Consider the following 15,851-nt stretch of genomic DNA (forward strand, 5'->3'; position numbering starts at 1 on the left):
TTTTTTATAGCTGAAGAGCAAGCTGACTGCAGTAGCACAGCACTGTGGGCGGCTGGGAGAGTTGTGTGGAGGTTTCTATAACATCGCTGGGCATTTTAATTCACAATTACTGGCCAGTAATAATTAGTATTGATTAGCTTGGCAAATTGCAGGTTTAGAAATTGGTTATAGATTTTCCTGATGCTTCTCATCCTGCCTGTTGTGGAATCAGCCAGAACCAATGGCTTGAAACAAACCGCGAGCCCAAATCTGTCTGCGGGCAGTGACGCGTTGCACACGCGGAGCTAATGGTCAGCAGGAACCGTACGTCTTGAGGCTCGTCGCCCCAAGAATACGATTTTTATCATCTCCTAAGCAAAGTAGCTAGCCACATGCGTATTGACCACAGTCTCGGGTGAAGCTTGGTTTTGTCGGCCTGTTGATTCGTGCCCCAGCGGGTTCGTGTGGCTTTAACACCGCAGTGGCGTGCTGCCCGTGGCTCGCGCAGGGGTCTGCGGGGACATCTCGGAGAAGGGGGCCAGGGGAAGGATGCTGCAGTCTTGGTTGAGTCCCCCGGCGGGAGCTGTAACAGCAGCAGACATCTGGGGAGACAGATAGTGAAAGCCAAGATGAAAATGGCAAAGCTTCCAGTGCTGAAGGGCTGTCCTCGAGGACAGGGGAGCTGAAGTGGAACGGCTGAGCATGCTGTTCGGGTCTCGGTGGAAGGGCTTAGCTGGCTCCCGGGAGGGACCGGGGGGGGGGCGGGAGGAGGGGGGGCGCAGACAGGGGAGGAGGGCTTGCTCTCCGAGACGCCTTGCAAAACGCTGTTGTACTCGTCGGGAGAGAAATTGTCCTTTTTTAGCTTTAAACAGCAGGTCAGCGAGGTTCTTCCTGAGCTGTATTACGGCGCTGCCGGCCGGGGTTGGCAAAGTTTGCCAGGTCTTCTGCGTCTCGCTGCGAGGTGGCCAGCCCACCCCGCTCCGTTGGGTGGTGGCCGAGCGCAGACAGGGCAAGCACACGCGGAGGAGGACGAGCGGCTCCGAGCACCTGCCCCACCGCTGCGGGGAGGCAGATAGTTTTTGACTGAAATTTTGTGAGCCCCAAAATAGCGCTCTAAGTGTTTAATGCTTTTCTCCATTAGACAGCAAATTAGCCCTAGGCTCGCAAACCAAATGAAGTTTCATCTCGGCAATTGGAGCCTGCTCACCAGGCAGTTTTATCCCAAGTTCCCGCACACTGGTTGGTCAGCGAAATGGAGACTGCAACTTCTATTTATTGGTGCAATACAGTATTTGATACTGCTAATTACACTTAATTAGTCCTTCCACCATTTAATTAAAATGGCTTCTAATGATTGTGCTTCTTTGGCAGGCTCTTTGGTACCACCGGGAATTGTGCTGCCTGCAGTAAACTGATCCCTGCCTTTGAGATGGTGATGAGGGCCAGAGATAATGTTTACCATTTGGACTGCTTTGCCTGTCAGCTCTGCAACCAGCGGTGAGGACACGGTTATTATACACACAAACACAAACTAATTTATACCTTTGCCTGCAAAATAGGGGAAACGTTTGATCCACGCTACCTGTCTGGGGCTTGCAGCCTGCTGGCGTGGCTTGGGTTGGTTTATTAGGCTGACCTGGGTGATGCACGTAAGTACCTGTAGCCCCTTTACTGCAAATCCCCTTGGAGCTGGTGGGAGTTGGGGGGGAGAAGGGGGGCACACAGACTGCAGATCTGGCCACGGTTGTACACGGCACAGCTGCTGCTGAATAAAACAAGCCGCTTCAGCGTCCTTTCAGGATCTCCCCTCTTTGCAGAACACAGACGATGGAAACTGGACCTTCTCTGGCAAACTGATGTTATTTTGCTTAAATCAGGTCTCTGACAGGCTCGAAACTGAGGATGACAAAGAAGGAGGAGAAAGAGAAGGGACAGGAAGGAGAAAAAGACTCTAAATAAGCCCTTTCCAACACTAGGAGCAAATCCCTTTAGTTGTTGTGTAATTAATAGGGGATCTTGATGGTGTAATTTTGAGTGGGGCATGTGTATTTCTGCTGGGTTTTACCCAGTGGAAAATGCACATCAAGGAATATAATCAAGGGTCATGCACAAAGTTTTCGTTTAGGCTACCTGTAGCCAGCTGAGTTTGGGAGGGCTGTGAGAAATCTTCCCATCACCCTGTATGTTGGTCACCGGAGGCAGAATGGAAGCCCACAAAGCCAGATGTGATACAGTCGCTTTCTGATACATCCATCCATCCATCCATCCATCCATCCATCCTTGTCTGAGACAGGCCTGAAAGGGCTTTGTGTTCTTACTGCTTGTCTAGTCGGGCTGTAGGGACTGCCCAGGGCCCAAGGGCTGTGCTGGGGTCCTTGTTCCGGCTTTGTGGTTGTGTTTCCCAAAGAAGAAACTAGGAGTCAATGCTTCATCCTGTGTGAAGGTGTGAGAGAGATGACAAAACTCGTGGGAAGATGGAGAACCTAATTCCTTAAAGGTCAAGCTAAAAGCCTGACTTAAAAATTCATTGCTCACCCTAGAACAAAAGTCACGGTGGGATCTCTTTCATTAAGTAGTCATACACAGTGCACGTGTGGATGAAAACCCCTGCCACCTTTCCCACTAAACTTAGGAGACCATACAAACTGGGGTCTGACTGTCCTTCCATGCCCTCTGACAGTGGCTTAGTTCATGGGGATGAATGGGGTTGTGGCTGGTTGGTGCCACGGCAGGGAAGAGGAGGAGCGGGCAAGCTGTTTGTAGCTCAGGTGGCTTTACTCAGTCAGGTTACTGAAGGCGGAGGCGGTGTTTGTTCAAGGTAGAAAACTCTCCTATTAATATTGGCGGCGTCCACAGGCCCGGTGGCAGCGCCGAGGCGGCAGTGACATCTAGTGGCTCCCAGCCTTGGGCTCCTTTCTAGAAGCCATGCTAAATCTTTCAGTTGCCCACTCTTGTTTTGCCACTCTTGAACGTGTTCCTGCAACAGCTGTGCTTCCCGCTCAGCAGCGTGCGGCCGTTGGCAGAGCTAGCACGGGATGGTCTGTCTTCACACAGCTGAAATTGCTGGTTGGTTGCGGGGTCTGTCTCCAGAGTCTGGAGTGTTGCAGGGTGCTGCCAGGCTCGGCCCTCAGGCTCGGCTTTTTTCAGCCTGCCCATGGAGGCCGGGCAGGAGGGGGTTGCTCCCAGACTCCACGGGTGCTCCCAGACTCCACGCCGATACTAGAGTTAGAGCATCTCTAATGTCCTTTCTGGCAGAGGCGAGCCACGGCTCTGGGCTGCACAGGCAGGAGTGCTGGGTTGGCCTTGGAGTCTGTAGGATTGAGTATTTGTCATCAAACCCCTACTTTACCCTAGCTCCTCTTGTGGAAAAGCCTAGTTTTCATTTTCAGGAATTTCTTTTAAATTTCACCCTTTATTACAAAGGCTCCAAAGTGCCTCACTCCCTCTCTTCCCTCTGCAATTGCTAACGCTGTTACTGCACTCAAGTGCGGTCCTTCTCTGCCCTTAAAATAACCTCCACGCGCTGCCCCTGCCTGCCAGGAAAGCCCAGGTAATCCCCCACTTCTGGCAGAGTCACGCTTTGATGCACAAGGGATTTGCCCAGTTTGGGAAGAGCTTTTCTGAAAGATGGGCTGAGTGGGCAGCGTGGAGCTATGTGTAGATTGTTATTTTTGTCTGAGATCAGAAAGCTACAAACTTTTATGACTTATCCTCTAGAGATTTTGGCCTGAAAGAGCAGGATGGCAGTGCTGCTCTAACAGACAACGTTGGAAGCTGAACCAAGAAGAGTGAGTTTAAGTAACCCTAACACCAAAATTGCAGAGGTGGATGCCAAAACTATCTCTGAATCGGAAACCCCACCTCGTTCTTCATCTATGAAAAGATTTTTGATTGTGAAAACCTTTCGGTAGTTCTCTTCCAGCTTACTTGCCCTTCTGTAGCTAGACTCTGTGTAGAGTATTAAATCCATGAGAGTAAAATCTCTAATATTTTCACCGAGCGTGCAGTGTTTTCGTTAGCTCCAAAACATCAAGTTTGCAGCAAGTCCTACAAAGCTACTCATCCTCTGTGCTTTAAACTGTCATAAGGCCATCATTGCTGTCACAATACTGAATAAAAGCTGGTCACCGCCGTACTGGCTGATAGGTCAGCATTACAAGGGTTGCAGGAAATCCAGCTGCTCGGGTTTCCATTACCGAAACCCAAACCAGGTTTGGCAAGAGACAGCCATTGGGGATGCTGGTGGCAAGAGTAATTTTTGCCTTTCTCTTCCTGGAGATTTATATTGTAGTTAAGGTAGGAATAAGTAGCAAAAAGCAAGCAGCTGTCTTATTTGGAGTGAGTAAACCTACTGGTGGGGAAGGTGGCGTTAAGGAGTGTGTGTGCAGTACGGTTTTTAGTATAAAAGCCGTTACTTTAAATTGATATTAATTTTTAGCTTTTTAATATACAAAAAAGGTTGAATTTCAGAACTACAAAGGCATGTGCCGCAGAGGGAAGAAGATGGAAGATCTCCAGTGAAATCACAAAAGTGAGAACCAATGCTCAGTTTTCTCTGGACTGACTTGGCAAATTAATCAGCTTATTTGCAGGTGTCCAGTTGGAGAAAACTTGCGCCCATGTCAGAATGATCAGTCCTGTTCTTGTAGCAGAAAATATTTTATGGAGCTGCTCTGCCTGGAACTGCCCAAGTTACAAATCTAGAAAGCGTTTTTGACAAGGAATAGGCGATGTCCCTGACAAAGCTCTGCCTGGGAGCAGAGGAAATGGATGGGCATTTGAGGTCTGCTGTGTCTCCTGAGGGTGGGGGTCATCTCCACTGATCTTCCTTCAAAGCCCATTAAATATTCAGCCTCGCCAGAAGCTGGTACCTACCTGTTCCTCTCGGTTCAGAGCTGCCTTTAGCACAGGGGCCGGGGTGATTCTGTGCTTCGGGGCCCTGGGGCTGATTTAAGCCTGGGCGCCTGGGGCAGGGAGGCGCAGTCCTGTGTTCTGGTCTGTCATTGCCCAGCTAGTGCCATGGACAAAAACCAGCCCCTGAATTGGGTGCGAAGAGTGTTATTTGTTATCTTAAGAAGTAAAGATTAGCTTCTGATTCTTGAGCAAGCAGGCAGGGTGGAAAAGGCTATTGGCTGTCAATTCACACCTCTCAGATCTTATATGTGGAACTTTTTTGACCTTAATGGTCAAATAAAATTGTTAAATATCACAAGCCTCTCTGTCAACTTCAAGACAAACAGAACAATTTACATGGTATATAGAGAGCAGTGCCCTTCACTCAATGAAGATAAAGGTTAGGAGTCCAGCCACCAGGAAATTTCTGTTTATTGTTCTGCACTGTACACAAGGGGGTGAGGAAGGACTTAATAGCCAGTCCTTGCCTGGAAATTAGTGTAAATACTGCCTCACCCGAGGGAACCGTGGAAATGTGGATACCAGCAAAAACTTCAAACACTCTCTGTGTAATATCGCCCGTTTGATTTCCCGGCTGTAGATCCAACACCTCTCATCTGCAGGGACAAATCCCTTAACCGCTCCCGGCGTCTTCCCGCCGCTGGCCTGGGACCCGGCAGAAAGTGGGACCTGCTTTTCCCGAGCTGCGTCGTACAACCGTGGTCTGGGAGCTGAGCATCACTGTGCTGGGGAAAAGGACGGCAAAACCACAGGGAGCGTGCGGGAAGGGGAGCGGGGGGAGAAGCATGCAGGCTTTCCAGGGTCCTGGGTATCAAACTCTGGTCCCCAGAGTCGCCTTCAAACCCAATCTGCCTCAGATTCCCCCTGTTCTAACCTCTGTTCGTACTTACGCCCGTTAATTCTTTTTTATCTTCCAGGTTCTGTGTGGGAGACAAATTTTTCCTGAAGAACAACATGATCTTGTGTCAGATGGACTATGAGGAAGGGCAGCTGAACGGGAGCTTCGAGTCCCAGGTTCAATAGCAAACCCTGCTTCGCTGAAGCACTGTGGGATGGGCGCCCGGCCGCGCGAGCAGCGAGGGCGCCTGTCAGCTTGCCTGCAATATTTTTTTAATTCTTGGTCCAGAGAGGACTATATACATTGTAGTACTTTTTCCCCCCCAACACAAAGCAGTTACAATTTTAGATGTACAGTTGTGCCTGCTTAGCTGAGCACTGCATTGCCTGTATGTTTGTGAGTTTTTGGGGTCTGGGGGAGGGCTCTGTACAGTCTGTTTTCTGTATATAAACTGGAACATTTATTTTATGAAAAATGTAATGCAATTTTATTACTGGTGTGAATTAAAAATTATGAATGTTTCCTGGTCATCTTCGCTGTGGTTTGTTCCCCGTGCGGTTGAAAGCCTGTCTGTCCTGTGCTTGGTGTTGAGCAGGCTGTTAGAAATATACATGCAGCTCTCTGGAAGCTGCGTGAATAAGAACAGAGGCAGGAGATCCGGCGCGCAGACTGGGGGGAGAAGCGCTGCTGCAGAGTTAGACCTCTCTGCTTGAACCACGCGGAGACTTGTCTCCAAAACCCTGCTGCGCGGGAGGAAGGGAGCCGTGGGGGGGGGGGGGTGATGGCTGGGAACCCTCGGTGTCGCTGGTCCCACCGAGGCTGCTGTGCAGCGCTGAGCCCCCTGCCCAAGCCTCGCCTCGCTTTTCACCTCTCTGAATTCAGACAGAGCGTTTCCGTGGCCAGGAGTGCCGGTTGGCCGGCTGATATGCCGTCTCCAGTCTGGACTGCGAGGAACAGGCTCCCTTCAGCCCTGCCAAGAGGTGCCCAGGCATTGATCAGAACATTAATTTCAAGTCTCTCATAGGCAGTGGGGTTTTCCTGCGGGGCATCGCTTCTCCAGGTCTGAGCTGCTGCGAGAGCTGATGTCAGGGTTCGAACGCGACCGGGCGCTGACGCAGCATCCCTTTCTGCAGCCCTTTTCGCTTACTCGATGCCAGGTGCTTTGACCTCCCGTGTAACAAAAGCGATCGGATTTGAAGCATCTCCCGTGGAAAACCTCTGAACTGCGTTCCTGCTGCGATGCTTTGTGCAATGATTTTCAAGGTTATGCAATTCATGTGCAACCCACTGGACTGTACCAAACACATTTCTTTGTACTGTGAGTGTCACTTTAATACAGCGCACCAGTGGCTGTAAAGGATGGCTGCAATTCTATTTATTTTGTCTTGCTTTTTCTTAGATTTACCCCGCTTTCCTCTAATAAATAGACACCAGGTACTGTTTTCCGAGGTGACTGCATCAGTTACTGGTCCTGGGTCACGTGTGCGTTCTCTGAATTGCAAATGCCACACGCAGTGCCGCTTGGTGCCACTCTGCCTGTTGCATGCAATGCTTTTATGTAGGTCTAGGTTGAGTAATGGCTGAACAGAAGTAAAACACCACCAGGCACTTGGTGTGCTTCAAAATATTACCTGCCATCTGAAGCCACCTCAAACATGTGGGTTGATTGAGTGATTTTTCCTCATAAACAGATGTTTTGGGTTGGGAGACCCATTATAAAGTGTTTGGCCCCATGCCCCTTTTATTGCCATAAAAATGGTGTAGCAATTAAAAAGCCAACTGTAGCTGCCTACGGATAGGCGGTGTTTTAATTGTGATTCCATTTTAGTGCCTTTTGGGGTTGGGGGGGGCTGTATATTGAGAAACTGTAGAGTTGATGCTCTTGTAGAGGCTATTACAGGTGGCCACACTGGGGCTACCGAAGGAGCAGCTTGTTGCCCAAATATTTTGATTCCTTGCTTTGAAAGGGGCTGCCAGCCTGCTGCTGCCTGTGCTCCAGAGTGACGGGTACCCCCCTGACCAGGGGGTTTGCTGTAATTCAACACACAATGGCAGCACGTGGCTGTCGTCCCATGCTGAGGATGGGAGCAGTAAAACCAAACCAACCCAAAACCCCTCACCAAACAAGCTGGGGGGGTTACTCGGATTTAGTTCAGACTCTTAAGGAGAGTTTTGGCACCAGTTTAAAAACCCAAAAAGTCCTCCAGTCAATGGTACTTAAACCATTTTTTAGGGATTGTTTAAGAAAGCATTTTTTTTCTTGGCTTAGGTGGTCTCCTTGCTTCAGAAAAAAGGGAGGAAGAAAATGTAACTTTTTAGACCTGCTTGGCTTATGACAGCTAATGGCTCCACAGCTGCCACATCTCCCATACATCTCTGGGAAAGCCACAGAAATGTCACCCCAGAGGCAGGAGTGTGCTGGAGGAGGGGGCTGCTGGTGTGGGAAATCCCACTCTACCATTGGATGAATAAAAATGGCACTTGGTTGGTGTGAGCCAGGTCTTGCTGCGCGTGTGCGAGTCCCCCCACTGGCTCTGCAGGGGAGGCGTAGCTGAGCCGGGCACGTTTGGATTCATCTGGGGACAGGGGTGGTTTGGGGGGGGGGGGGGGGGGGGGGGGCTTTGATATGTGGCAATGCACCAGGCTGAGTCAGCAAACCCAGCAGAAGGCAGCCCAGGAACTTGGAGAAAAAAATGGTCACGGACTGGTAAATGGGACAAAATAACCAGCAAGTTGAAACAGCAACGGTAAGGTCTGGTCTCAGTAGCTGCCTTCTGTGTGGTGCTGGCAGCACGGCGATGTGGTCTAGAGGAAGCCTGGAGCCAAGGATGGAAGAAACAACGGTTATCAACGTGGGAGCAGGGATGTTACTGGAACAACGTGAGTCTTCTCCTGGCGAGGGGTAAATGTCAGGGTGGTTTATTATGAGGGACTGAACCCCCATGATGAGCACCTCTACCAAGACACTGGGCCATGACTCACGTGTGATGGCACTTTGGGCATCTCGTTGTCTCCTTGCACTTCTTGCTGTGAAATGCAGGCAACGTTCCCCCACCGGGCTGCAGGGGCTTCATTTTTGATGGGCAGCCCTCTCGATTTGTCACTGTGGCTGTAGGTCCGATTCCTTACACTTAGTGAGGAATTTCATGATGCTGTTTCATGCAAAAGCCCCGGCTGGTGGCTGGGGTGGGTGGGAGGAAAGCCTGGGACAGGGCACAGCTTCTTGCTGTTGAATGGGGGGCAGCGAATGTCCAGTTCTCTTATATTTAAAAAAAAAAATACAAGGGAGAAGTTGTGCAGCATCTCTATCCTCCTTTTCTGTGTCTGCACAGCAGACAAGGTCCACCTGCCACAGCCCATGCCCCGGAGAGCACTGGAGGTGGGATTTCTTTAAAAATAAAAATCCCAGGAGGACAATGCAATCATGAATTTTTGTCTGAACGCTGCAAATTTGCTTAATAGAAACAAGTGCTGGAGTGCAGACCTGCTGTTGAATAATCACTTCCACTCTACGGAGCAGAGCACGGAAACCTTTTGATGGTGTTATAGTCATCACTTGGCATAAATATTCATTCAAGGAATCAGAGCAGAGTAAATGGCATTTTAGACTCTAATCATTTAGTATTAGCAGATAGCCTTTTTACTGCTAAAGATAACCACTGCTTAATCAGTTTAGTGACCACTGGCATACAGTATGACATTTAAGCTTGTGCCTCGGTCCCCGCGTTGAGGACACGGCTGCTGCTGACCCCTCTGCCCAAGTCTCCATTGCTCCCAAAGTCGGCTCGGCCGCTGCCAGCTGCCAACAGCACGCAACTGGCTTCAACTTCTGAATTATCTGCCATTTGCCTCCTTATCTCAGATCAAAGTCATATTTTAAGTTCATACTGCAAAGGTTAAAATCTAGATCTTTTCCTCCCTTTTTTTTTTTTTTTTTTTTTTGTAGTTGGGGCTAATGGCTGATCACAGCACAGTCTGATTTTGAGATTAAAAACAAGCCAGTATTTAAAGGCAATCAAAATCTCAAACTTCTTCTCCATTCATTGTTAATGCTGGTGTAATTGCTGCACAGATTCTGGCTCTTCCTCCCGTCTTAATTTTTTTGTTGCTGTTGCTGGTGCGTGCCTCTGTCTTTCAGAGGGATGTTATACTTCCCTGAGCAGCATTAGCACTATTGAGCACAGCACTATCGACAATCCAGCTCGCCCGACTCCATATCTTGCCAAACAAGTTAATCTAATATTAACAGCGGTTTGTTACCTCGTTGTTAGCTTAATTTACTTTACAAGAAATGCTATATTTGCATTTCATCCCTCTGTCGTTGGCTTGCGAGCGATGCTTCCCAATGCCAAGAAGGGATTGCTCGCAGTGTTGCGCGAGCCTCTCGGCGTGGCGTTGCCGCATGGAGGATGAGGGGGCCATCACCCCAACCAGCCATTTTCGCTAATTGGCTGGGGGGAACGGAGGGAGTTGGAAGGAGAATCTCGAAAGCCATAGAGCAGGTCCTGGAAATGCAATATTCAGAATAGCACAAATACCGCTGCTGCTCTTCCAGTAATATAGCTGAGTCGTAGACAGTAGTTTTCCCTGGTGGCAAACATATACAGTAAATGTCTTTAGTATGGAAATCCGCAGACATATGGGCACAGCAGCAGACTTTTGCAACAACAATAACAGGTTCCTCAGGCTTTTAGGGGGTTCTCCCATGCCTGGACTCGCTGAGGTTTCTCCGCCATCCTGGCGGGGCCCCACGACTCACTTCCAAATTGCTGGAGGGGGAACCATGAGCAAAGCCCTCCAAGCAATCGCTCAAAAGCCGCTTCCCCGAAGGACCCAGCTCCCGGCCCTCGGCAGCTCTCAGACAGGAAGGCTTTTCTCCTGCGGCCGCACGGAGCCACGCTGGCTGCGGGGATGGGAGGGGCGGTGGGACAGGGTGGGGATGTCTTGCAGTGGCAGTAGGTGACATCGGTGACTTGGTGCTCGGGGCTGATCCTCCCTAGGCTACGGGATGTGGTTGCTGGAAATGGCGATGGGGCTTTCCCTAGTTTGGCTTTTGTGAGTGTTACATTCTGGCCTAATTCTTGATTAGCTCGCTATGTGCTGCGTTTCTAAGCCCTGTCCCTCTTCATTGGGCGCGGGCTTTCCACATGCCCTAGAGGTTGCTCCCTTCCGCTGCTCCAGCCAGCGAGTGGCAGAGTTGCCTGCACTTGAGTGTGTAATATTGTTTCCAAAAGGGAAGGGACAGCAGCAGGGTGATATCACTCAACCCATCCCCTCACCCCACTGTGTCACCACCCCACATCCCCATGTCCCCAAAAATGGGCCTTTTAGCATAGGGGGAGGTTGCAAACATTTTGCTAGGGGAGGCCATTGGGACACGGGGCTGGTCCCCGGCTGCCGGTCCCGAGGCACCCCAACCCATGAGGTCGCTCCAGCTTCTCCTCTGCTGGCGAGAGCCATGTTTGAATTGACGCAGGGAGGGGAATTCGGGGTGCTCACCTCCACGGTCTCCATAGGCAGTGAGAACCAGCCCCCAGGGCGAGGGATCGCCTGCAGCATCCCCCGAGGCAGGGCTAAGAACCCACCAGAGGCAGCGGCTTTGGGGGGAGCCTCAGTTTGCACAGCTCCATTTAGACATCTCAGCTTACGGGAACCGAATGCCTCTGTCTGTCTGTCTCGCTCTGGTTTTAATAGCGAAACGATGGAGGATGCCAAGGATGACTCTAGCCAGGCTGAGATGCCTGGCAGTGCGGCCACTTCGTGATGCTGAAGAAGGTTTTTAGTGAAGGTTTGCGAGAAAGCAGGGCTGGAGGCAGAGGAGGAGCAGCCACTGGAAGCAGGGTTTGGTCCTGGAGAAGCAGCAGCAGCCAGAGAGGTGGATCAAAGCAGGGGATCAGCCACAGATGAAAGTACCAAATATTGGTAGATTATTGTGAGCAGTTGGAGGGCAAGTGCCCAAAACAGAGATCAACTTTGCCGCAAATGCACTCTGAGCCACCTAAGAAGTAATATAAACGTTAGTGTAAGTGTAAATATAAATAATATAAATATATTGCACTGACCACAGCCCCGTGGCTTTGATGCTGGTGTGGGCTCCCATGGCTGTCCCAGCAAAACCTCCCTGGCCAGAGCTTGGTCAGCAGGGGAGTCTGCAGGGGATGAGTTAAGCTGCTGCTGCATCACTTGTCCGTCAGCCCTCCTGCTGGCCAACCCTCCCTCCACCTCAGCCTGAAAATTCCCTCTCCCCGGGGCGTTTGCCTGTGTGAGTAGCTGGGCGCCAAAGCCCCCAGCCCTTTTCCACTGGTGTCTAGGCGACGTCCCTGCTGCCCAGGACAATGCTGAGCATCCCTGAGGCCCCAGAGCCACCGGTTGTGAGCCCCTTGGAAACACTGCCCTTCGCACCCAGTCACTGCCTGGCAGCCCGAGCTGCCGTGAATATTTTGGTAACCAAAAGAAATTTATTTTGAGAAGGGCAAGAAGTTGTCGGGTCGTTCCTTTTGTTTCTCAGTGCCACAAAATACATGCAGTGCGCACCTTTTCCTATCGCTGAGCTGTGCCGATGGGGCAACCCCCTTGTTCCTGTGCAGGCTGGCCAGGCCAGCGCTGCCCGACGGCTGCTGCCCGTGAGCTGCCTGTGGGCCACCAGACAGGGATTGCTGCTCAATTTAGCCCTCGTCAGTAATACTGCCAGAAAGAGATGTTGCTAATGCAACCCAAGGTTTTATGGGCAATTTTACTAAGAAAATGACCTTGGGAATAGCTTTATTATTATTAAATAGAATCAGGTATTTACTTAAAGGTCTTGACATCCCTGGTGAAACCATAGAAAATTGTGGTTTTATTTAATGAAAACCTTGTTGTTCAAAATGAGTGTTTCACTCTGGGGCTTATCCCACGTCCCCGTGCGCATCCCAGCAGCGGGTGCCTGCACGTGGTGGGAGTGCTGAGGCAGGGAAAGCGCTAATTCCCTCCGGTCTGCCTCTCCCTCTGCTGCTCACCTGGCTTTTCTCACCCTTAAAATGCTTCCATGCACTTTGCCATCCATGTCTATCCCAGTGGAGTTACACGTAGCTTGGTGGTAATATGTACTAAGTACCACCATGTAGTTGGTGGTAATAGGGTGGTCATCAATGGTGCTCAGAAATGTGCTACCACCATCCAAGGAGAGCCCATGGGCGGCATCCACCCCGACAGCTGATGGATAGTTCTTCTCCCATCGGCTTCGGGTCCCATTGCAGCTGTGACTCTTCCAGCTGTGGCCTCCAGTCGGTGACTCAAGGGCAATGGGTGGCCAGAACCCCGTCCCAGGTGTCCCTGTCCCTATCCTCCAGTGGCAGCTGTAGAGAGGAGAGGACCCTGCCCACAGCCCGAGGACGTGCGTACAGCCATGCTGCAGCACCGCCTTGCATTCAGGCACACATGCAAATCATGCCAGTCGCAGAGACCACACCGCCGTTACCACCAGTATTTAAGAATGGCTTTTCAGTAAATCTTTTATTTAACCTAAGTAACCCCTTTAATGTTCAACACTCAGATTTGGGGGGGGGTGGGCTTCTGTTTGCAGTTTGGCTTTCTGAAAACAGCATATCTTGGTCGTAATCTATTTTTTGTTCATTATTACTTCTTAAATTCTTGTCAAACACAGCTCCAAGATGCAGTGAAGCATCTTGCTGGGGTAGCACGTGTGGTGCAGCAAGAGGAGCCCTGGGGGGCTGAGGCGATGCCCTCTCTCCTGCCGCAGAGGAGGGAGGGGGAGAGTTGTCCCAGAAGTCCAGATGGGAGCATAAAGGTTCGGAACACAACATCCCCCAGAGCAGGACGTCTTGCCTCTGGGCTCCAGAGGAGGTTCCGGGAAACCCCAGCCTTTGGCAAGAAAGAAACACCAACATTAGTGCTCAGCCATGGCCGCACTGGCAGGCCTGGGGCCTGCTGCCGGCCAGGCCATGCCACGTCCCCTCACCCCACTGGGGAGCGGCGGCCTCATAAATAATTCCTCAGTGTAATGGCAATGTTGTACAACATTAATATTTAGTGCATGCATAATAGTTGTTTATTCATATTTAAATGTCAGCTGGTGAAAACATATTTAAAAGGCTCCCTTCCTGGTGAAGCACAAGCCGCCAGAGGAGACGGTCGGCGAAGGCGGCTCCGAAAAGTCACACCGTATCTTGCCGCGCCAAAGCTCAGGGACGGGGTGACAGACCCCCCCACTCCCCAGCTGCGCCATGTCCCCGCTCACTGTCCACCAGACCTGCGGGAGCCAGCGCTGTCCTGCTCCCAACAGGAACATCTCCCACTGACGGAGGGTTTCGCGCTTGTGCCGGGGCTAAATATGGCCGGTTCTCCTGGTACGCTTGTGTGACCAACGTGGCTGAGCCGCAGGGACGCCGGCGGGGTGGGCTGGGGGGGACGGCACCCCAGCAGGGGCTATGGGCGGTGGACACTTTGCAGGAGGGGCTGCCGCGACCATGGATGGAGGGATGCAGGCACAGATGCAGGCAGGGTGAGGGGGGACCTCGCTAGCGCAAACCTTCAACACTTGGGAAGGAGAGAAAAAAAAAAAAGAGAGAAATAAATTATCAGTAAAGTAAAGCAACACAAACTTATGAAGGACAATTTTTTTTGCTGTCAGTACACACAAAGAGGCAAAAATTGGAAGCTTTTGAGGAAAAGAAATGCGTCTGAACTTCTGAGCAAACGAGAAAGTATTGAAAAGCCCTGCATTGCTGAGCTCCTCTGAGGTAACTTCTGTGCTTGGAGAGAATATTTCAGAAGACATTTTATTCTTTAGAAGATGCCAAAAATGCAAGACTTGGCACTTTAACAAAACAGAAAAAGGAAAACACATAATCTTCTTAACTAGTAAGTCTTTGAGCCCAGGATCACATTGTTGCCATATAATAAAAAGGGATGTTATGCAGTAATTTGGGCAGTTAGGAATTCTGTGCATACTCAAAATCATGACATTTCAAGGACAATAAAGTTGGCTGGCTTGTGGCCATTGCCCATACGAAGAGAAAACAAAAAACCGGATTGTCAGCTGGTTATTCATACCGCATTACAAAACAAGCCTCCCAACAGGCAAACACTCTTTATTGCTTGTGTTTTTGCTCCAGAAATATATTTTTTAATTAAAAAAAAAAAGTTCTCGCAGCATTCATCTTACAAATGTTAACCCCTTAAAAGACAATTCTGACATACTTTGCCGCTGGGTTTTCCACTTTATAAATGTTCTACAGACAAGGAGAAAAATCAGAAAGAAAAATTTATTTCTCACATGGCACGAGCTGTCTGTTTCTTTATGGGGAAAAAACCAAAAAGAATCAAGGCATTCAAGATGGCTTTTATGCGATTAATCATGTGGGATGTGATTAATCATGTAGGATGCTTTGATTTTGGGGGCGTCTGAACTTGAAATAATGCCTAGGGAGTCGTTTCCCAGATAAAACATGTGAAACCCATCAGCGTGTGCCCAGTGGTGTCCCCAAACCTGCAGCCAGGGCTGGGGACAGCCCCAGTTTTGCGAGGGGCTGCGGCGTGGGCGGTGGCACTGGTGTTGTGGGGAGGCGAAGGGGTCAGTTCCTGCTTGGCCGGCAGCCGGGCAAGGCACAGCGGGGAAGGGCACTCACCACGGGCAGGGTGTTATTTTGGCTTGTGGTGCTATAATGCCACTTTACCATGACCTGATGTGTCATACAGGCTCCCCTATTGCTGCATTGTTACTACAGTATATCCTCATGCACAAATGATGATTTCTTTTGCTTTTGCAGATGCTTTACGTGGGTGATGCCACTTTCCTGCACCACTGCCCTTGCTTTCCGGAGGCCCTGCTGTGGCGAGTTTTGCCAGGAGCTGGGAAAGCCAAGGTCCAAGCCACATATTGCTTAACCCCACACTTTTATCCTTTCATGGCTCTTTATTTCCATGATTTAATTTCTTCCCAAAGAACTTTATTCTGGCTTTTAAATAAAGAATGAGCTTTCTAATAAGTCCTCTTCTTGCAGAGTCACTGTCCTTTTTAGACACCGAAGTGCCATGATTATTACATCGCTGGATAAAATTGTGAAGTAAGAAATCCTGAAAAACTACTAAACACCTACTTTGAACTTGATCAAAACCC

At 50.1% G+C, this 15,851-nt stretch overlaps 1 protein-coding gene across 2 annotated transcripts in view; it reads left to right on the forward strand.

The window, feature by feature from the left end:
* Window positions 1-6,329, forward strand: part of LMO1 (LIM domain only 1) — a 63,458-nt gene extending 57,129 nt beyond the window's left edge. Inside the window, exons 3-4 of one of the 2 annotated variants that reach the window (XM_063332126.1) lie at window positions 1,351-1,476; window positions 5,811-6,326. In XM_063332126.1, the coding sequence (XP_063188196.1) occupies window positions 1,351-1,476; window positions 5,811-5,916 (232 nt within the window). In that variant the 3' untranslated portion in view covers window positions 5,917-6,326. Of the gene's footprint in view, window positions 1-1,350; window positions 1,477-5,810 lie in introns of both variants that reach the window. The other variant, XM_063332125.1, reaches the window with a different exon arrangement.
* The last annotated feature ends 9,522 nt before the right edge of the window (window positions 6,330-15,851 follow it).

This window comes from Chroicocephalus ridibundus, chromosome 4 (assembly GCF_963924245.1).
Source record: "Chroicocephalus ridibundus chromosome 4, bChrRid1.1, whole genome shotgun sequence".
NCBI classification, from domain to species: Eukaryota; Metazoa; Chordata; class Aves; order Charadriiformes; family Laridae; genus Chroicocephalus; species Chroicocephalus ridibundus.